Source organism: Bos grunniens, chromosome 8 (genome assembly GCF_055505025.1).
Source record: "Bos grunniens cultivar Pamir isolate PY7600 chromosome 8, Bosgru_T2T1.0, whole genome shotgun sequence".
NCBI lineage: Eukaryota > Metazoa > Chordata > Mammalia > Artiodactyla > Bovidae > Bos > Bos grunniens.
The window spans coordinates 43,979,131-44,001,342 of NC_141172.1; the positions used below are offsets into that span (position 1 = coordinate 43,979,131).

At 41.4% G+C, this 22,212-nt stretch overlaps 1 protein-coding gene across 15 annotated transcripts in view; it reads left to right on the plus strand.

Moving 5' to 3' along the window:
* Positions 1-22,212, plus strand: part of TJP2 (tight junction protein 2) — a 127,955-nt gene that overhangs the window by 91,770 nt on the left and 13,973 nt on the right. For all 15 annotated transcript variants that reach the window (XM_086415436.1, XM_086415439.1, XM_086415442.1 and 12 more), the window contains 14 exons: positions 587-689; positions 2,117-2,678; positions 6,326-6,429; positions 7,062-7,215; positions 9,178-9,286; positions 9,392-9,525; positions 11,056-11,122; positions 11,943-12,093; positions 15,886-15,994; positions 17,130-17,340; positions 18,171-18,358; positions 19,224-19,319; positions 20,034-20,113; positions 20,517-20,727. In XM_086415436.1, the coding sequence (XP_086271562.1) occupies positions 587-689; positions 2,117-2,678; positions 6,326-6,429; positions 7,062-7,215; positions 9,178-9,286; positions 9,392-9,525; positions 11,056-11,122; positions 11,943-12,093; positions 15,886-15,994; positions 17,130-17,340; positions 18,171-18,358; positions 19,224-19,319; positions 20,034-20,113; positions 20,517-20,727 (2,279 nt within the window). The remainder of the gene's footprint in view (positions 1-586; positions 690-2,116; positions 2,679-6,325; positions 6,430-7,061; positions 7,216-9,177; positions 9,287-9,391; positions 9,526-11,055; positions 11,123-11,942; positions 12,094-15,885; positions 15,995-17,129; positions 17,341-18,170; positions 18,359-19,223; positions 19,320-20,033; positions 20,114-20,516; positions 20,728-22,212) is intronic.

A 22,212-nucleotide genomic window follows, 5' to 3' on the forward strand; every position in this document is an offset into this window, starting at 1 on the left:
TAAAATTAAAAAAAGAAAGGAATATATATATGTAAGTTAGTTTTCTATCAAACAGAGAGCATGGTAGAATTTTTACATCATTTTTGGGATGAGATAAAGTTAAAGAGTTAGGGTTCTATGACCTCAAAATTTCTTGAAGAAGCTGAGACAACCTCTTGACTTCATCCCCTCCAAAACACAAGTGACTGTCAGCCTCCTTTGGGGGCATCTGTAGATTTGCTGGAGCATACCATGTGCTGTGTTCCACCATACACCATGGGTAAGGAGGGCCTGATGTACAAGTTCCTTCTGTGCTCAGACCTTAGTGCTGTCCAGTGACTCCTGGAGGGACCCCATGGGTTTGGGTCCTTCTCTGCAGGTAGTTTCCAGGAGACACTGTCCAAAGCACTCTGAGCGTCTGTCTCCTGGGTTCCTTCCTCTGAAGAGCTCAGACCAAGTTGACAGATTAAACCTCAGGAGTCATTAGACACTGAGCCCTTTAATAAGAATTTTGGATCAATCTTTTGCTTTTATTTGTTCCTAAATAAACAATTCAGAGGGGCGAGCTGGGAGTTTTTCATATCCCATTTTTCTGTTTTGTTTGCAGAGAGAATGACAGGGTGGTCATGGTTAATGGCACCCCTATGGAAGACGTGCTCCATTCATTTGCGGTTCAGCAGCTGAGGAAAAGTGGGAAGATCGCTGCCATTGTACGTCCTGGGTTTGTTTTCAGCTTGACTCCGTAGAGCTTTGTTTTTTGCCCAGAGGAAAATTACTACTTACTCTTTAGCACTGGACAGAATTGCACAATCCAGGGACCGCTCCCTCTGTATCCTCAGTATGTTGGGAGGGTGATGCCAGCTAAGGTTGATGTAAAGATCCCTTCTCGCCGTCTCATCCTTCTCCTAACTTAAGACCAGTGCTTCTCTTACCTGAATGAATCTGCCTGAAGAGCCAGGTTAGATAATTATTCTCTAAGAGAATTAGCTAGATTGCGAGCAATGGTAAAACCACATTAATTTAGAAACTCAATTATGAGCTCATAAAACTCATCTGTAACAGCTCTCACAGGATCATGTTCTTTCTTCATAAACTCGCATTTCTTTGGAGATAACTGGCAGTCTGTGCCATTCACTCATTTATGGGCTCACTCAGTTATTCAGCAAACACTGGTTGAAAATCCGCTTGGCCCTGGAGCAAGTCTGAGCTGTAAGGAGTGTTCACTCCAGCAGGGCAAGTAGACACACTGAGTGAGAATTGGAACATGGTGTGTTAGGGACAGTGCTGGGGGGATACACGGGGTGTGTGGTATTTGATGTTCTTTTTCCAGCTTTATATGATAAAAATTTTCAAACAAAAAGGGAAGTTCAAAGAGTATAACCAACACATATCTTCTATAGTGTTAATATTCTGCCATATTCACTTAATTTTTCTTTGTGTATATAAAGACATACTTATTTTTAGTGAACTATTTGAGGGGAAGGGGCAAGAAATGACAGTTAACCCTTCTTACTTCTGAAATCTCCTAAATAAGGACATTCATCTACATAACTATACTACTGTTATCCTATTTAAGAAAAATAAAAAAAAAAAGAAAAGAAAAGTGATAATAACGTCACCGTGTCATTTAGTACGCAGTCCATGTCCTAAGGTGACTTTGATAGACGGTTTTTGTTCTCCATCCAGGAGCCAGTCAGAATTCATGAGTCACATTTGGTCCTTATCTCATCAGTCCTTTTTAGTCTAGAAGGATCCCTCTTTTCCCTCCTCTCCTCCTACAGGACATCCCCCCACTTTGAATGACATGATTTATGGATGAACTTAGGCACTCCTATACAGAATGTCTCACTTACCACATTTTCATTTTTGTAACTTATTGATTTAAAGCCTCTTGGTGCTTTTCACACTTTTGAGTAGAAGCAGATTTTTGGAGAAACTGTGCTCCGTTTTATACTCGTTGTCTTACTTTCTTCTTAACACTCTGAGGTATTTATCCTTCTTGTTTTAAAGATGAGGAACCTGAGGCTTAGCCTGGGTAGGAACACACAGTTTTCCTGGAAAGGAAACCCGGGCTCTTAACCACTGTATTTTCTCTGGTTGTGATTGTCTTGTGTCTCCACTGTTTGTTTGGTGACAGGTGGTCAAGAGGCCCCGGAAGGTCCAGCTGGCCCCGCTGCAGGACAGTCCTCCTGTCCACGAAGATGATCGGGCTTTCCAGGTGATGGACGAGTTTGATGGCAGAAGCGCCCGCAGCGGCTACAGCGAGAGGAGCCGGCCCAGCAGCCGCGGAGGGCGCAGCCGCAGCTGGGAGGAGAGCCCAGAGAGGGGCCGTCCCCATGACCGGGTGCGCAGCCGGGATCGAGGCCGGAGTCTGGAGCGGGGCCTGGACCATGACGACGACTACGGGCGAGCCCGGGAGCGCAGCCGTGGCCGCAGCCTCGAGCGGGGCCTAGACCAAGATGATTACAGGCGAGCCCGGGAGAGCAGCCGCGGCCGAAGCATTGACCCGGTCTACGATCGCGCCTACACCCCTGAGGGGGAGTACGGCCACAGGGCCCAGCCTGATGCCCGGTATGGGGCATCCCAGAGCCGCAGCCGTGAGCACCTCCACTCCCGCAGCCCCAGCCCGGAACCCCGGGGGCGTCCGGACTCGGACAAGCCTATCGGGGTCCTTTTGATGAAAAGCAAAGCAAATGAAGGTAGGCATGCGTGATGAAGAAAAGCACTGTAACAGGAGCTAACTCTTCCGTGGTACCTGCTTTGTTCCACACACTGACCTAAGTGCTTTGCACAGATTAGCTCATTTCATCCTCACCACCACCTCCTGTGGGTGTTACTCATATTTTTACTTTATAGACAAGGAGGCGCAGAAAAGTCCATTGACTTGCACAGAGTTATATCATCAATGGTAGAGCCAGGTGGCAGAAATTTGGCTTTAAATGAATAGGCCAGTGATTCTCAAAGCTGCATAAGTATCACCTGGACTCTTGTTAGAAAGGCAGATTCTTAGGCCCCAGCCCAGCCCCTACTGAATCAGAGGCACTGGGGTGGCCCCTTGTGTTAACAAGCTCCCCTGGTGAACCCAGAGGAGCTTAAAGTAATGAAACCACAGTAGAGGATGCTACTCCAGCCAGTCTTGATTGAGTTTTTGCTCAATGCCAGGGCCTCTGTGGAATAAATATTTTCTTATTTAATCCTCACTAGAAGCCTGCGTGATGGGTAGGAAACTTCCCTCCTCTTTTACAGGTGGGGATAGATTTATGGTATGTGAGGAGAGATTTATGGTGTCCACAGATGAGGTGTGCTCTGTCCTGCACTGGTGATCCATGTCATGAGCCTGGAGCATTTGCACACACTTAATCGTGTCCAAATTCACTAGAGCCCTGGGTGATAGGTAGACAAAGCAGTATTACTTGCAGTTTAGGTGAAACTCAGAGGTGGGAGGTGACTTGCCCACATCTTGAAGCTGATAAGTAAGTGGTAGTGTTGGAACCTAAACTTCATCTCTTGAAAATAAATGACAGGAAGAAAGTAGGTGAATGAGCAGGGATTTAGAGCCCCATGTTGTGATATTCCTTGCATTGATTCTTGGCGTTCAACATTATAAATTCCTTGTAATATACATTTTATCTCTTTTCGTTCTCTAATTCTTCTTCAAAGAGGAAAAAAGATGAGTGTCCAAGAGTGTAATGTGTAAGATCACTTGCTTTTTAGGTTGGGAATTTGCATTTTAAAGAGCCTATCAGATGAAAGGGTTTGTTTTCTTTAGCTCTTCTAGAGGTGCATAAAGAGTTGAGTTATAGAACTGGGTACCTGTTGAAAGACCTGATACTGAAAAGATATTGAAATAATTGCAAGGATGTGAATAACAGGATACCTGGAACACAGGCCCAGAAAGTAATGGTGAAGGTTGAGATTGTATGATCTCTGAGGAATGTGCATCTTAGCTGGTTTAAGGATCCTAGAGAATCTTATCATCCTAGATAATGACATCGTCAACCCCCAAGAATTACAGAGTGAAATCCATTCTGCTTCCAGATTGTGGACTGTTGAGGAGTTTTGCGAAAGATGGCTTGATGTGAGGCACGCTTCACGGAGGTCTACTGTACGTTCTGTAGGACTTGCACCCAGGTTCCTGAGTTCCCCGCTCTAGTGCTCTTCAATATTTTCCTCTTCCTCTTTCTCCTCTCCTGCTTCTTCCTCTTTCACCTTCTCTTCCCCCTCCTACTCCTGCCACAGAACCACATCCTGCAAATAATCGTGGGTGCACCAATATGTGAAAAACTTGACCAAATGTTTCGTGGAACAATCCTTACTGTGTGTTGGTTTTTGAATTAAAATTAAATTACATTACATTTAATTAAATTACATTATATTTAATTACATTAAATTAAAAAATACTGGTCACAGCTCACTAAATTGATTTCAAGATTCACTCATGAGTTGTGATCCACAGTTAAAAAAGATGTTGCGTGTCCTAAGAAACTGCCCAAGTCATGCCTGGTCTTAGTAATACTATCGAGGAACAAAGGGAGCTCATGCCCCTTTGCAGATATGACATTTTACTCCTTCTGGGCCATTTTGTTCTTTAAAGTTAGAATTCAGTGTTTATTGTTTTCCTCCCAAGTTCTACTTTTTCAAAAAGATTTTTAAAGCCACCTTTTGGTAAGATTACGTAATAATTAAGCATAACTGGCTAGTTTTCCATAAGAGTTAATCTTTAAAAATATCTGGCTGTTGGCAAGATCTTCATTTGATTAAGATAAATATGATCCACTCATACGGCCAGCATTTCCATGTTTCATGGGCATTAGATAGACTTGCTGGTAAAAGTCTTAGAAGCTGGTCAGCTGATTTTTTTCTTCATTTGAAAGATGCCTACAAACACATCAATAGCAACTTATTTGTTAACTTTACGGTAAGAGTACAGTTTTTAAGAAGATAGAGAAATTATTGACACATGAGAATTCATGGCTGAGGTTTGTCTCAGTCTTCTGTGCTGGACTGTGAGGCTGTTTAACCAGTAAGGAATTGCCATCATTGAAAGAAAATGTCATCCGTCTTACCCTTATTATTTCTTGAGAGTCATCTTCTTATAAGGTGGGGGTGGACCTCAACACTAATCATTGTAAGATCTGACGCAAACTTACTGTAAGTCACTTAAAACTGATCTTTAAATCTATGTCTAAGTAGTAAAAAGAGATTTTGAATTGATAAGATTTTAGCCCATAACAATAATAATGAAAATTTGAATGTGCCTCTTTTAAAACCTGCTAGGTTTAGGTAGCTTCCTAAAATAACCGAAATTCATCCTCAAAATATGTCTATTTACAAGTTTAGTAAAATCAGAACAAGATTTTAAATATTTTATAGTATATATATACTTAGTAAATATAGTGGTTTTTCTTTTGAGAGCAACACTAAGCCCATGAATTCCCAGAGCTGTGCCAGTTTTAGCTGAATACTGTATTTGTTGCTTTGCTGGTTTATTTATCCCTTTTCTTCACACACTGAAGTTTTTTCAGTGCCAAACCCCACACAATTTTAATTGTTACAGATGGAGAGTATAATATTGGTGGTACCTTGCTATAGGCAACTGGATTGTCCACAGAACATGCTGGTACCGAATTGTGTTTTTTTTCTTCCCCCAACATTTTATTTTGAAAAGTGTTAATTTTGTGGCAAATACTCACATAGCCTTCATCTAGTTTTGCCAGTTTTTAACATTTTGCCATATGTGTTCCATTTCTATTTTCCCCCTTTCTCCCCCCACCTCTTCTTCCCCTGCCTCCTCTCTGTCTCTAATTGGTGTTTTGGAACCCACTTGAAAATAAAAAAAACAAAAAAAAAGAAAGAAAATAAGTTGTAGGCAAGATGACCTTTACCCTTAAATATTTCAGTGGGTATCTCCCAAGGACAAGAACATTCTCTTACATAACCATAATGCCATCATCACTGTTAAGAAATTAGTATGAATATGCCTTTTAATATATTATAGCCCAGTTCATTTCAAAGTTATTCCAAAATAATGTAATCCACCCTCCCCCCCGACACCACCCCCTCTGTATCACGCACATTGATTTGAGGACCTAGTGAAGTGTGTGTGAGGACCTATGCAGCGTGTTTGTTTTTTTGGTATCTCCTTTAATCTAGAACAATCTCTCTGCCTCTTTTGTTTTTTATGACATTGACAGTTTCGACAAGTTCAAGCCAGTGGTCTTACAGACTCTCCCACATGCAAAATTAACTTTTCATACATATTTTTAAGTAGTTAGTCCTGGAAGCCAGGCTCAGTGTTCTGGACATGTTAATGAAATATGTATATGTTTGTGTGTTTGTCTCCTAGAATATGGTCTCCGGCTTGGGAGTCAGATCTTCATAAAGGAAATGACCAGAACCGGTCTAGCAACTAAAGATGGCAACCTGCATGAAGGAGACATAATTCTCAAGGTGGGCGGATAAGGGCAGAGAACAACCGGGTTCATGCTTGGCTTCATAGTCTGCATTTCCACACTTAAGTTCCAACACAGTGAAACTTTGTTGAGATGGGAGTCTCAATAGTAAGACAAAGCCAGGAAGAACAGTAGAGAGATCGTTTTTATCAGGAAAACCAGACTTAGAGATTTGTAATAGAGGAATGTCAGTTTAAAGAAAAAAATCTCAACAAAGACATCCTTCTTCCCCTGTTTATTTAAAGTTTAAGCTCCTGTTTTCTGAATGAAGGAAAGATGAGAGGGTGACTTGGTGGTATATGAATGCTGAATATTTAATAGTTTTTGTGAACCTCTCCAGTCAAGAAACATGTTCCAGTAGTAAACCAAGCCATTGTCTTGAACTTGGAAGTTCATTAATTTCACAGAGTCACTTGAGCACACTATAGCTCTCACTCCTGTTTGGATTTCAGACATGCAGGGTTATATTTAATTTAAAGGATAATTCATTTTTGTTATCCTCTTAAAGCCCATGTCTCTTTGAATAGCTGAGCAAAGCCTTTACATTTTTAGCAGGGGAAAATGAGAACTTTTCTATTTCACTCTTAATAATTGTATTACATGGAACATTACTGTTCTTCATATACACAGATAAACGGAACCGTAACTGAGAACATGTCTTTAACGGATGCTCGAAAACTGATAGAAAAGTCAAGAGGGAAACTCCAGCTCGTGGTGCTGAGGGACAGCAAACAGACACTTATCAACATCCCCTCATTAAATGACAGCGACTCAGAAATAGAAGGTAAAGAAAGGGGAGGGTGTGAACTTAGCTGGGAGTGAGAAAGGCTGTTGCTTCTGCATTCTCATCTCTATTTATTATAGCCATTCAGCTGGAAGTTAAATTCCTAACAGAAACCTCTCTTTTAAACTTTAATTCCAACTTAGGTTGTTGTTTTCTTATTAAAGAGTCTATTGAAATTAGGATTCCAGTATGGAATTCTGATGCACTTAAGAGTCCCAGTGGAGAAGGCAATGGAACCCCACTCCAGTACTCTTGCCTGGAAAATCCCATGGACGGAGGAGCCTGGTAGGCTGCAGTCCATGGGGTCGCGAAGAGTGGGACACGACTGAGCGACTTCATTTTCACTTTTCTCTTTTCATGCACTGGAGAAGGAAATGGCAACCCTCTCCAGTATTCTTGCCTGGAGAATCCCAGGGACAATGGAGCCTGGTGGGCTGCCGTCTATGGGGTCGCACAGAGTCGGACACGACTGAAGCGACTTAGCATAGCATAGCATAGCATAAGAGTCCCAGTGGACTCTGATTAAGGCCACTGAATACAAAACTTGTGAGTAAACAGATGTATATCGGAGTGGCTCAGAGAACTAACCACAGGACTTCTCTGGCAGTCTAGTGGTTAAGACTCTGCCCTCCCAATGCAGGGTGTCCAGGTTCAATCCCTGATCAGGGAGCTAAGATCCGGCATGCAGCAATTAAGGATCCTGTGTGCTGCGTCTTAAGACCCTGTGCAGCCAAATAAATATTAAAAAAAACAAACAAAAAAAAGAACTAACCACATACATTTGTAAATTACTCATTCTTGGGCTTTCTTACGTGATATTTTTGAAGTGGCTATTAATATGTCCAACAAAGAGAAGACAATATGGAGGATAGCTAAAACTGGTAGACACTATAATAATGAATCAGTTAGAATAACTGAATATTACAGTATTCATTGATTTGGAATTTGTGTCACCTCTTCTATGAAGATATATTCATTTCTTTTAGTTTTAACTTGAAGATGAATAGTACATAGGATAACATCGTTTATTTAGTTGGTCAGTCTTTGTTTATTTCCACAAACAAGTCCAACTTCATGTCCTTCAAATTGGTCTTGGGTATTCTACTCTTTATTATTTTTTTTTGGCTCTTAGGCATGTCTTTATTATGATTTTTTTCTTTTTCTTTCTAAATTGAGATATAGTTGATATTCAACACACAGGATAACATTTTAACCATGTAAAAATTACCAATAAAAATAACTAGGCATGGCATTTCCTATGTAACCATCTAGTATTGCCTTTGTGCAGAAAAGTTTAGAAAATATTAAGTGCTCAAGTTTAGAAATGGACTTGCTTTTTGAAAGAATTACTTCATAAAACCTTAAAACTTCATTTAATTTCTATTATATAAAATGTTTAATCAAGTGGTTACTGCTTGGAGTACAGGAGAACAAGGAGAGCATGAGAAATAATCCCAACTTGCTAGGGGCTTGCAGTTTACCTCTTTTTTCCAAGTGTCAGCCTCAATCCACTAATAGCATTGTGTCATACAGGAGCTTGATAGAATTGCAGAATCTCAGGCCCTACCCAGAACAACTGCTTTTAACAAGATGCCAGGTGACATGTATGCACATTAAAGTTTGAGAAGCATTGTTCTGTGGTAAAAATGAGTTTATGTATCTTTTCATCTATAAAATCCCCATCACTGGCTTTTGACTCTTCAGTGGCAGCTTTGATGGAAAGAATAATGAATGAGGATCATAAAATTCTGAATTTGGATTCCTCTTTGTTAATTAATGTCTTTCCTTTCAAGCTATCAGATTTTTTTTTTCCCCGAGGGAAGACTATCAGACTATTTAATAGCACATTTACTGCCTGCCTTCTCTTCCACTTCCCATGTTTCCTTGCTCAGAGAATTGAATACTTTCTGGCACAGGTCTTAAATGTTTCATTACAAAGACTTTTCTTATTTTTAAAACCAGATATCTCAGAAATAGAGTCCAACCGATCGTTTTCTCCAGAGGAGAGGCGGCAGCAGTATTCCGATTATGATTACCATTCCTCAAATGAAAAGCTAAAGGAGAGACCAAAGTAAGATGATGTGTGTTTTCCTTTGCACATGCCGCTGTCTGTGTATACGCATACCTGTTGGCAAATCTGTCACGTGATAAAACATTAACATGCTGTGTGCTTAAGTTCAAGAGAGGACATGCAGAGCAGATGGTCCAGGATGGGCGCCACACCCACCCCCTTTAAGTCCACTGGGGATATGGCGGCTGCGGGCAGCGTGGAGCCCAGCAAGGAACCCAAACACCAAGAGGAAGCCCCAGGTGAGGCTCATTTTACACAGTCGTGTTCAGGTGTGTGTGCTTGGTAATTCCAGAGGGTGGCCGGTAGGAGAGAGAAAAAATATTTAAAATCATTCTCATGTATAGAAGAGGCACTCCTAACTCATTTAATATTAAAAAAAAAAAAAAAAAGAATTTCCCTTTTATATGTGCCAACAGGTTGGTCACTTTCTGTTATATTTCATTAGTCATGGTCCTTTTGTCTCCCATCCCTGACCCCAGCCTGAACTGTTTTCTGTTCACAACACTTGTGACATCAACTGCATGGGTTTTGTCTTCCGCCCAACTATCAGTTCTCCAGACACCAACCTGGTTGTCCTGCAATTCAGTTCAGTTCTAACACTGACTACCCGAATTCCTGCAGAGCCTGATGGTTAAGGGCTCTGTCTCACAGGATCCCCCACCACAGGCACCAGTCAGAAGCCTTGGGTTGCGGCTTTTACTTCTGACCAACCAGCTCTAAACTGAGAGTTCCCACGACCCCCTCCTCAAGTTTGATAATTTGCTGAAATAGCTCATAGAACTCTGGAAAGCTCTTTATTTACTATTACCGATCATTTTTTTTTTAAATAAAGGATACAGCCAAATGGAAGAGATGCCTAGGGCAAGGTATGAGGAGAGGGTGGAGAGGTTTCATGCCCTCACTGGGCAGGACACCCTGCCAGCACCTCAATGATTTCATCCATCCTGAAGTATTCTTAATCCCCTAGTTTTTAGAGGCTTTGTCATGAGCATGACTTCCTCCTCCTGGTGACCAGCCCCAGCTTGAGGCTGTCCAGAAGGCTACTAGGAGTCATCTCTTTAGAACAAGGGATGCTTCTATCACCCAGCAAATTCCAAAGGATGTAGGAGCTCTGTGTCAGAAATTAGGGTTAAAGACCAAACATTAGAACAAGAGATACTCCTTGTACCCCTTTCACTCCAGAAATTATAGGGGTTTTAAGATCTCTGTATCAGGACCTGGGGGTGGCGCAGAGACCAGATACATACTTAATTATGTCCCACAGTCGCATTTTGTCAAATTTGATTAAAGTCCTTTCATGTCCCTTTCTTTATTTCGGAAATAATTTTATTTATTTATTTTTGGCTGTGCTGGGGCTTTTCTCTTGTGGTGGTGCATGGCTTCGTTGCTGCGAGGCTTGTCTCTTGTTGCAGTGCATGGCTTCTCACTGAAGTAGCTTCTCTTACTGCAGAGCACAGACTCTAAGGCACATTGACTTGGTGGTTGTGGCTCCCAGGCTCTAGAGCACAGGCTCAGTACTTGTGGCACACGGGCTTAGTTGATCTGTGGCATGTGGGATCTTCCCGGATCAGGGATGGAACCTGTGTCTCCTTTATTGGCAGATGGATTCTATACCACTGAGCCACCAAGGAAGCCCCTATGTCGCATTTCTGATCTCAACTCCATCCCCTACCCCCCACCACAATGAAATTATCATCATAATTTAAATGCATAAATATTTATCCATGGAAAAAACAGCATTGTAACTAGTGATGTTTTTTAATCCACAGTTCCTCCACCAAAACCAGCCCCGAGAGCTGTTCTTCGTCCAAGTCCTGAAGATTTAGCAATATATGGGTAGGCATCTCTTCCTGTTCCCCTTTCTTCCTCCACACAGCTCTGTCAACTTAAATCTGGAAAAATGGTGTTCTTAAACACCATTAAATGGTGATGATTTTGTATATAATCAGCTGCCTTTAACTCATCTCTATTGCTAGTGTTTTTAAGAAAGAGAAATCATTCGTAGGAAGAGTAAAATGTGGAAGTAAGTGAGTGTTAACTTCCCCTGCTTGTCTGCTTAGCTGGCTAGTGTTCCAGATGTTATTCTGAATAGTTGAGTTTGCCAGATCAAGAATGCCCGGATGAGTGAAGAATTGCTTAGCTCTGGTGCCTCTGTAGGGGCTGTAGTGATGGGTGGCCCTGGTGTGGAGGGCGGGGGGAGTGCTGCAGGGCTCTGCACTTGACAGAGAACCTCTGGTTCTGTGGTGTTCCGTGGGTTAGGAACCTGCTCCCCTGGACTTGGGCTGTCTCCATTCGACAGGAGCCCTGTGGGATCAGCAGGATTTTCTTTGCAAAAATCCTGAAGTAGGAATCAGATGGCCTTGAATTTTTACCCCAACCCTGCTCGTTATTTGCTTTTTATCTTAAATGAGTTTACTTAGACATTCTCTCTGTTTCTGTTCTTCACTGGTAAAGTGGCCTCCTGATATTCATCTCACAGCCCCAAGGAAGATAAAATTATAGATTATATAAGAAAGGCAAGAGAGAGTTTATAAAGGGTAACTCACTCTATAGATAGAAGAAATTAAATCTCTCATTGCTAATGTTGGTTCTCCTTTACCGAAAAAAAAATAAGAAAACCTCCCATCTTTCTTTACTGAAACTGAACCCATTGCAGCCCCAATACCAAAATGGTGAGGTTCAAGAAGGGAGACAGTGTGGGCCTCCGGCTGGCTGGTGGCAATGACGTTGGGATATTTGTGGCCGGCATTCAAGAGGGTACCTCCGCGGAGCAAGAAGGTCTTCAAGAAGGGGACCAGATTCTGAAGGTATGAGATCCCAGCCCTGTTTGTAGGTGTTACTGGGAAAGAGTAGGGTGTCCTGGAGGGTCTTACATAAAGGATGAAGAAGTGGTCTCTCTGGTGAAAATAGACCAGCTGCGGGTTTGTTGCTGCTGAGCATCAGGTCCCTGTTGCGTTCCAGTGGACCCTGTCTCCTCAGTCCTGGAACCCAAAACTCATCCTTATGTCTGTGGGAATTTATAGCATTCAGAACCCTCACAAAGATTTTTATTAGTTTGATTCATAAAACAAGTGAGACTTTAACTAAAGGTCTAGGTGGAAGATCTTGCTAATGGTTTTTAGCCAATTCTCCTGCGTGGTTATCACTCTTCAGGCCGTGTGCTGTAACTGAACAAAGGTGAATGTTGCCATCAGATCGTCTGATTTGAATCCTGTCCCAGCTTCATATTAGTTTGTGGCCCTGGCTCCAGCTCTGAGACTCAGGTTTCTGTATCTGTTCAATGTGGATAAGCATACCTGCCTCGCAGGGATCCTGGGAAAGTTAGATGATACTCACAAGGAATTCAGCAGAGTTCTTAGCACAGAGGAGGAGGGTCAGAGTCCGTTCTTTTTCCCAGTGAAAGATAACAGGTTGCTGCCACTCTGTGTCACTTACATCTAAAATTGTTCAGGAAAGGGAACACCTGGTTAACCAAATATTGATACTTTTAAAGCTACTGTGTATGTGTTTGTATAATTTGTTGGTTTAAAAACAACTGATAAGCAAGTCCTGCTTTGACATTTATGAGAAACATACCATGTGTTTTCTGTTGACTTGAGCATTAACTTCAGGCATGCTGAGTACCTTGTGACTATAAAAATATAGAATGCTCAGGAATTGCCTTCACTGGAATTTCTGCTTCTGTAAACTTGCTTTTCTTATCATGAGTTCCTAGGGGATCTGGTAAGAAGAGCATCTAACCTCAAAGGAGAGGGGGAAAAGAGCAGAATTCCCAAGACAGCAGGCAGCAGAGCCCAGAAAGAAATGGTCCTTTTCCTTCCTGGCCTGTGACCTCATGGTGGCAGTTCAGATTTCATTTCCAGAGCAGATGAAGGGCAGACCTTGACCACGGGGTTCTCTGAAGCTTTGCAGTGACATTCTAGACCCTCTTTGGCTCTAGCCAGGATCCTGGAAGACAAAATGTACCTGAGTGAACCTCAGGGTACCACATGAGCCTAGGAAACACTGCTTACCAAGTGCTACCGATAAGAACTCCATTCAAGTGCCAGCTCATACCAGTTTACTCTTGGGCTGATGCCAAAGAAGAAGCATGTGTCCTAAATGATGTGGGGCCACAGGAAGTCAGGGAGGAATTTGAAAGCTTTTGCTCCTGAAGGTTCAAGGATAAAATATTTACCTACCCCAGGGGCGGGAGTAGGGTGGCGTGGAGATAGACTTTCAGAATTTTCATGGAAAAAAAAGTAAATTCATTTAAAGGCTTCACAGACCTCTCTCTAAGTTAAAGACAGAAAGAGTCACCTCCATGGGTAAAAATTATGATAGGCAATGTTTGCTATTTAAGAAAGTATCTTTTTTCCTGTTATCACCCTGGCAACAGGGAAGAAACTGTGGGGACCCACCTCTTTTGCAGTAGTCTCATGGGGAGGTCAGACAGTAGATGTCTTCATTCTTAGGCATGAATAAGCTTTCTGTTGACTACGAAAGGAGCCCTCCATTCTGCAAAGAGGTGAAAAAGCTTGAGCTCGCATACTGAGGTTGTGACACAGTCTTAGTGCAGCTGACACAGAGTCCTCTTCAGGCTCACAACAGACACAGCTGGACCGTGTAGACTATTAAATAGATAATAAAAGAGAATACTTATTAGAGAGGGCTATACAACCTCACCAAAGTGCTGTCTTGGCCTTTTTTTCCTTTAGTTTGTCTCAACACTTCTTTTCATTGTCAGATTGAGGATACCAGGGTCCGATACACATAGACCAAGCACTTTCTTCTGTTGTAGGTTTTTAAGTGCAGCTCTTTCTTTTGTAAAGGTGACAACTTGACATGTGGAATGAAAACAAGAGTGTGTTGGGTGGCGAATTATGTGCCATGTAAATAACTGAAATAACACATGCTTTAGTGCTTGGGTTACCTGCTATGATTGTCATTTCATTTTCAGAAACTATTAGAGAAGAGGAAAGACAGAAAAAAGAGCCTCCTAAGTTTATTAACTGTGTGGATTTTAGCTACCATGTAGGCTTTCAACCATTATAGTATTTGGCTTGATGGAAAGTCATTCTCAGTTTGTAGAGGTGGACAGAGGGACTTCCAAGGTCTTCCCCCATGCCCTTTGGCCCTGCTTTATTTAAATAAACAAATGCAAGCGTGTACAGTGCATAGAAAGACATATTCATAGCCGTATATAGACACCAATGTAGATCCGCAGATAGCACGCGAGAAAGGATTCAATACCAAAGGTCATATATCCTTAATTCAGAGACAAAGAGATGGAGATGAGCTATCTTAAATGCTAAATATTGTATCAAAGGAAAAGTTAACACGATTGGTTTAGTAAATTACCATTTTTAATGTACCAAATATAGTTTTAGTCTCATGCCTGGTTTCACTTTTTTTTCTTTTCAACATTCTGTTCTTGTATTTATACAGTTATATTTTACAAAACAGTAATGCAGTTTAGACACAGCCAGACTGTCTCCAGAATAGTTATAACATAAGCATGATGCAGAATGTGTTGAGAGAAACATTCCCAGAAAGAGCCTAGTTAGTGACAACTCCAAGTCCCTGCGTCTACCTACACTTTGAAAAGGGATAGCTCAGTTCATCTCCCCACATTGAAAACTTCCATGAAGAAAAAATGTTTTCACTTCATTGTAAATTCCAACCTTAATTAAATTAGGCTCAATTAATTATTTTTTTCAGTAGTAAGGCATTACTCTTTGATTAAAAGATTCTACAAGTCTTCAATGATTGAAGAAAATATTTCAGAGAAATTCTATATCTTCACTTCTGTAATACCTTTTAAAACATAAGGTACTTTAAAATCATTTTTGCATTTTACTTATGTGTATTTCTGTTTTAAAATGGTTTTCAAGGTACAGAGCAAAGATGTCAAAATGTCTTTTTCTTTGTACCATTTTTGAGTTTTACTCTTTCTAACTTGTCTTCCAAAAGCTGTTTACAGTGTACCCTACTTGATCAGCGGTGGATAAACATGGGCTTTTAACCTATTGTGTGGCAGAAGCTTAAATATAAAAGCCTACATTAGGTTGATGGTCTACCATGTAAAACTAATGCTCTTCAATTTCAGAAGATAGAAGCTACAAGAAAAAGGTGGATTTGGGCAGAATCCTTATTTGCAGGCTTCTATTTGAACTAATTTAAAAAGTAGTAATGCCTTAAGCTGAGCCAGCATGCTCACTCGCCATAGACCTCACCACTCCCTATTGAATTCTAGTTATTGGATTCATAATGGTACATTACCTCGCTGGCCACCTGCGCAGGAGACTCAAAGAAGAGAGGGAGACTGACACACTCCTAGAAATCCTCACCCGATCCAGTGATGAGTCTTTGGTGGAATGACACATTCCTGAGGGGTGGTGGGCAGTGTGGGGAACAGGAGGGTGTGGCGGTGCCCACAGTCCAGGCGGGGTGCTTGGCGGGCCTCAGCAGGGCACCAAGGGCTTCTTGTGGGGCCCTGATGTATGCGTCTTTACATAGGCAGGCCCTGATGAAAACAGATCAAGAGCTCAGGGAGCACCTTTTAAGAAACACCTTCTTATTTTCTCTTGCTTTTTTTCTGTTTGCCCCTCCTCTATCAGGTGAACACACAGGATTTCAGAGGACTCGTTCGGGAGGATGCTGTTCTCTACCTGTTAGAAATCCCCAAAGGTGAAACGGTGACCATTTTAGCTCAGAGCCGAGCTGATGGTGAGCAAGTTTGGTTTTGAGTTCAGTGGACAGTAGGGGAGGGAGGTAGCTTGGGACCAGAATAGGCAAATCTGAGTGTTAAAAAATTGACCTAACTCTAGGTCATAGATATGTGCAAAGAATTTGGGTAGCATTTAACTTCCTACAGAAATGCTTTCTCTGCACCCACTGAAAGAACTTTACTAGTTGTGTGATTTTGGAATAAAACTGCTTTTCTGGACAGGGATCGTTCCTTAATTACTGCCTGAAGTTATGATTGAGGTTTTCTGTATGACAGATGCAGAGGCCACACCTGCAGGTCAGCCCGCATATTAACCCTTATCAGTCTGACACGTTGATTTACCTGTCCAGGTCTTGTCATCTGTAAAATGGAAGTTAATAGAATCTTCTTGTCTGCTTCAGAGGGTTCATTGGCACCTGTGTTAGTCAGGGTTCTCCAGACAAAATGGCACACAGAGAAAGAACTGCTTATTATGAGGACTTGGCACATATGTTCATGGTACCTGGCAAGTCCCAAAATCTGCAGGGTGAGCTGGTGAGGTGGAGACCCCAAGAAAGCTGATGGTTTACTTCCAGTCCAAGTCCAGAGGCTTGAGAACCAAGAGAGCTGATTGTGTAGTTGTTGTCCAAAGGTGGACTGGCTCAAGATCCAGGAAGAGCCAGTGTATCTGAGTCTGCAAGCAGGGAAAAAGCTCATGTCACACCTTGAAAGCAAAAAGAATTCATTATCTCTTACTCAGAGAAGGATTTACTTTGCTGTTCTGTTCAAATGTTCAACAGACTAGCTGAAGCCACTCACATGAGGGAGGGCAGTCTGCTTTACTCAGTCTATGTGTTAATGTTAGCTTATCCAGAAACACCCCCAACAGACACAGTCAGAATAATGTTTGACCAAATATCTGTGCGTCGCATGACCTGTTGATACAGAAAATTAACAATCACAGCAAAAGTCATGAACTTAGTTACTTGTCCTTCTTCCTGTTTGAGCTATGGTTACCATGGAGCCTGTGTGCTGAGTTCACTAAATGCATGGAAGGTAAAGAGGGTGATCAGAGCTCAGAGGACCCGATAACCGCTCCAGGAAAGACCCCTAGCCAGGCTGAGCTCCGCATGAAACAATGCTTTTGTCTTTCAGTGTATAGAGACATACTGGCTTGTGGCAGAGGGGATTCATTTTTTATAAGAAGCCACTTTGAATGTGAGAAGGAAACTCCACAGAGCCTGGCCTTCACCAGAGGGGAGGTCTTCCGTGTGGTAGATACACTCTACGATGGCAAACTGGGCCACTGGCTGGCCGTGAGGATCGGGAACGAACTGGAGAAAGGTTTAATCCCCAACAAAAGCAGGTATCTGAGACCACACAATTCCACACGACCCCCTAAGACTCCCCGCTACACATAAACAACACCCCCACGTAAAGGAAGCCCCATATGACTTCGTCCTTTGCCATCATGACCTCTCCCCTCATCTGCTTCTCATGTATGAAGAGACCTGGGAGAGATGGTGAGTTTGGTTCCAGACCACCACAAAGAAACAAATATTGTAATGAAGCAAGGCACACAATTTTTTTGGTTTCCCGGTGCATATAGGAGTTATGTTTATATTATACTATTAAGTCTATTAATTGTACAGTAGCATTATGTCTATTAAAAAACAAGGTACATACCCTAATTAAAAATACTTTAGTGCCCCAAAATGCTAACTATCATCAGAGCCTTCCATGATTCATAGTGTTTTTTGCTGGTGGAGAGTTTGAAATTTTGAGAGAAACTGTGACACAGAGGCACAAAGCGAGTGGCTGCTACTGGGAATAGACCAGCAGCACCAGTAGACTTGCTTGATGCAGAGTTGCCAAAAAAAAAAAAAAAAAGTAGTGTCTGCAGAGTATGGTAAAGCAGAGTAAGACAGGGCATGTCTGTACACGAGCCTAAGCAGAACAAGCCATGTCAGCATGTTTATTACTGAGCTACTTCTGGTAGATTTCATGTGCACCCAGCTTTTCTCTGCCTCCATCTGGATGAGAAAGCACCTGTGTTTCTTACTCCTGGCATTGCTCATTGTCACGCTACATCTTCTCTGATCCAAGTCCATAAGTGAGACTGGATTTAGTTAGTGACTCTCACATTTGTGCATTTCCTGACTTCAGAACTTTACTTCTCCTGGCTTCTTCTCTCAGAGCGGAACAAATGGCCAGCGTTCAGAATGCCCAGAGAGACACCACCGGGGACAGGGCAGACTTCTGGAGGATGCGCGGCCAGAGATCAGGTGTGAAGAAGAACCTACGGAAGAGTCGGGAGGACCTGACTGCCGCCGTGACAGTCAGCACCAAGTTCCCGGCCTACGAGAGGGTTTTGCTTCGAGAAGGTAAGGGATCCATGTGGGCCAGGAAATGATCTGACTGGGCTCAGAGCCAGTTTTTCTTCATTTTTAAACTTTAATGGTCATGTTCCAATTTATCTATATCACTTAGGCGAAGTGAGCTGACAGTTGGAGTCATATTTTCAGCACGAAATAAGACTTAGAAAAAACTGAACTGTGCAAACTTGTATTTCTACAACCTTGGTTATTTTCTATTTTAATACTACCATTCAGAAGTTTTTATATATTCTATAGAGCAAAGTTTATCTTTAGTAATGGTGAGGGGAATGAACCAAAATAAAAGAGAGAGCTTTTATTCTTCAGAAAAGAGCTGGGCTGAATTGGAAATGGAAGAACACACAGTTTCTTTTATTTAGTTGTGTTATCAATGTGTGTGCTCAGTTGTTCAGTCATGTCTGACTCTGCAGCCCCATGAACTGTATCCTGCCAGGCTCCTCTGTCCATGGTATGCTCTGGGCAAGAATACTGGAATGGGTTGCCATTTCCTTCTCCAGGGATATTCCCAACCCAGGGATCAAACTGGGGTCTCCTGTGTCTCCTGCATTGGCAGGTAGACTCGTTACCACGAGCATCACCTGGGAAGTCCACTATTTTGTTATCAGTACTCTGTAAAATACTTTTGTTTCTTAACAGCTAAAGACCTGGAGGTGTCTTCATGGCTTTTCTTTTTCGTTAATTGAAGTATAGTTGTTGTATAATATTATGTATAAAATTACAGGTATATAGTTTTTAAAGATTATACTTCATTTGTAGTTACTATAAAATATTGGCCATGTTCCTCATTTTGTAAAATATATCCTTCTAGCTTATTTTACATCTAATTTCATGGCTTTTTCTTTTCTCATTTCAGCTGGTTTCAAGAGACCTGTTGTCTTATTTGGCCCCATAGCAGATATAGCCCTGGAGAAGTTGGCAAATGACTTGCCTGACCTGTTCCAAACTGCTAGTAAGTCTGTCAGTGATACTTTTTCCTCCCTCAACTTTTATTTCGGAAAATCTCTAACCTGCAGAACAAATAATAAACACCCACATACCCTTCCCCTGGAATCACTTGTCACCAGGCAACATTTGCCATCTATATTCGTCCCCCATAGACACACACATACACACACACACTTTTTACAGTTTCGCTGACGTATTTGAAAGTTTAAGTTGTAGGCGTTATAACACTTCCTACCTCTGTGAATCTCCTAATTCTCCTCCTATACAACCATAATACCATTATCACAACCAGGAAATTTAACATGGATACAATAATGTTATTTTGTATATAGTCCCTTTTTCAAATTTTATCAGTTATCCCAATTATGCCTTTCAAGGTAATTACTGTTGTTTCTTTAAGTTCAGAATGCAGTACTTTTGGTTTTTATCTTTTCTGATCTTCTCCTTTTTCTAAATTATTTTGTGGCATGATATTTTGAACAGTCCGAGCCATTTGTCTCATAGGATGCTCCAGTTGGCCTGGTCTGTTTCCCTTGGTTAGATTTTGGTGAAACAGGTAGTCTTGGTCCTTCCCATTGCCTCTTATTAGGAGACAATGAATGTCAGGTTTCTTGTCCCAGTTGATGCTAGGAGGGTGGTACTTGATTGTCACTGATTTCTAAAATTTTATTCATTCCCCCCCTCCCTGCTCCCTGCTCTATTTTTTTTTCCTTTGCAGAAACAGAACCAAGAGACGCAGGATCTGAGAAATCCACCGGGGTGGTGCGGTTAAATACCGTGAGACAAATTATTGAACAGGTAAGAAAATCACCTGAAGGCCACACTGTTGGAAAGAATAGGGTCATGGTTTGCTGCAGTGTTTTTAAGAATAGAGTCTGTATTTTAATAATTATTAAATGTTAGTAAGCTGAATATAAATGTAAGCTGTTTCATTGTGTGGCAATCAGTTGATGTTCTGTGAACCAATGTATTGATTCTCTTGGAGTTCTGAGCATTATACCAAAAACTTGTTAATTGATTTTCTCAGACGTTCTCATAGATTGGTAATATTAAAGTGGACCTAATGTGAAGGGAAACATTTTCAGCTTTGTGATTTACATGGGCACATTTTATCTGATGTGACCTTTACTTATTAACACAAACTTTTTTATGCTATTTGGCTTTTACCCATTTACGTCACCTTTTCCCCCATTTCTAACAGGATAAGCATGCACTCCTGGATGTAACTCCTAAGGCTGTGGACCTGTTGAACTATACTCAGTGGTTCCCGATTGTGATCTTTTTCAACCCAGACTCTAGGCAAGGTGTCAAAACTATGAGACAGAGGTTGAATCCCTCGTCCAACAAAAGTTCTCGGAAGTTATTTGATCAAGCCAACAAGCTTAAAAAAACTTGTGCACATCTTTTCACAGGTAAGTGAAATGTAAAATGTACTCTTTGCTCAAAAATAAGGAATGAGGAACTGTAGGATGGAAGGAATAGGAAAATAATCTGAATGGAAAATAGTTATCTGAAATTCTGTTTTATGACTCCTCAAAAAGGAACTAATCCTATAAAGTGAGTGTACTAGACTCATGGTGTTTGTATATTTAACTTTGTAAGTTTGACTGTTTGAGCATGATCATAAAGATCCATAATACACAATACCTGGTCATTTGGATGAGGTTCAGATTTTTGGGTGGGACTACAAGGCTAGTGATTAAGCCTGGCATAGCACTGAGTACCCATATCTGGCATGGTACTTCTCTTCTTACCATCCATGCGTACGCTGACTTACAAGGTGATAGGAACTTGGTTTCATTATTTTAAAATGTCTCTGAAATAGCCTTGAATATTCTGCATATCAGATGATATTAAGAATTTATTACTCCTGTTTTTAAGGTGAAAATGATACTGTGATTATGTTAGGTTTTTTTTTAGAAGTTCTCATTTTTAGGCATGTATGGTAAATAAGAGTATTTATGGATGACCTAATATCGTGTCTGGGATTTGCTTAAATAATCTTCAGTGAGGAGACTTAGTGTGGCTATAGACCAGACTGGCCAAGAGTTGATAGTTGCTGAAGCTGGGTGATGCATTCATGATGTATACTCTTCTCTCCACTTTTGTATGTCTAAAGTTTTCCATAATAGGATATTTTTTAAATTCCTGAAATGACCTACTGCTGCTATTATTCATGAAAGTAAAATGATTTAAGAATGTGACCTTTTTAGTAACTGAATGTGTGCACTGCCTAAAAAAAACAACTAGTTCTGTGAATGTGGTAAAATTAAGGGTTTAAAAGGGTTGCATGAAGTTTTTGGTCATGCAGTTTTATGGAAGCCACATGTAGCAATTGTGTGGATATAATTAATGTCCTTAGGATAATGATAGCTCTGTGAATTCTGGCTTCCCTTATAGCTCAGTTGGGAAAGAATCTGCCTGCAATGCAGGAGACCCGAGTTTGATTCTTGGGTGGGGAAGATCCCCTGGAGAAGGAAATGGCAACCCACTCTAGTATTCTTGCCTGGAAAATCTCATGGACAGGGGAGCCTGGTGGGCTACAGTCCATGGCGTCGCAAGAGTCAGACACAACTTAGAGACTAAACTGAGTTCAGCACCAGTCATCATCAACCTATGCCACTTTTAACTTATCTGACACTGGGAAGGGAAGGGAAGGGGAGAGTGTGAATGAATGTCTACATTAGACCCTTGTTTTATTCTTACTGGCTTTTCTTATTAAAGAGTGAGATGCACTACTTACCACTATGGTGAAGTGCTCTAACTGAGAGGTCATCTAACCAAAGGCAAAGAAGGAAGTGGTGCTTCATAAACTGGATTCTTGTGAATGTAGAGTCAAGAGTAAGCTTGTGCTTTTGGCACGTTCATATGTGATCTTTCCTTTGTTTTACCGCTAC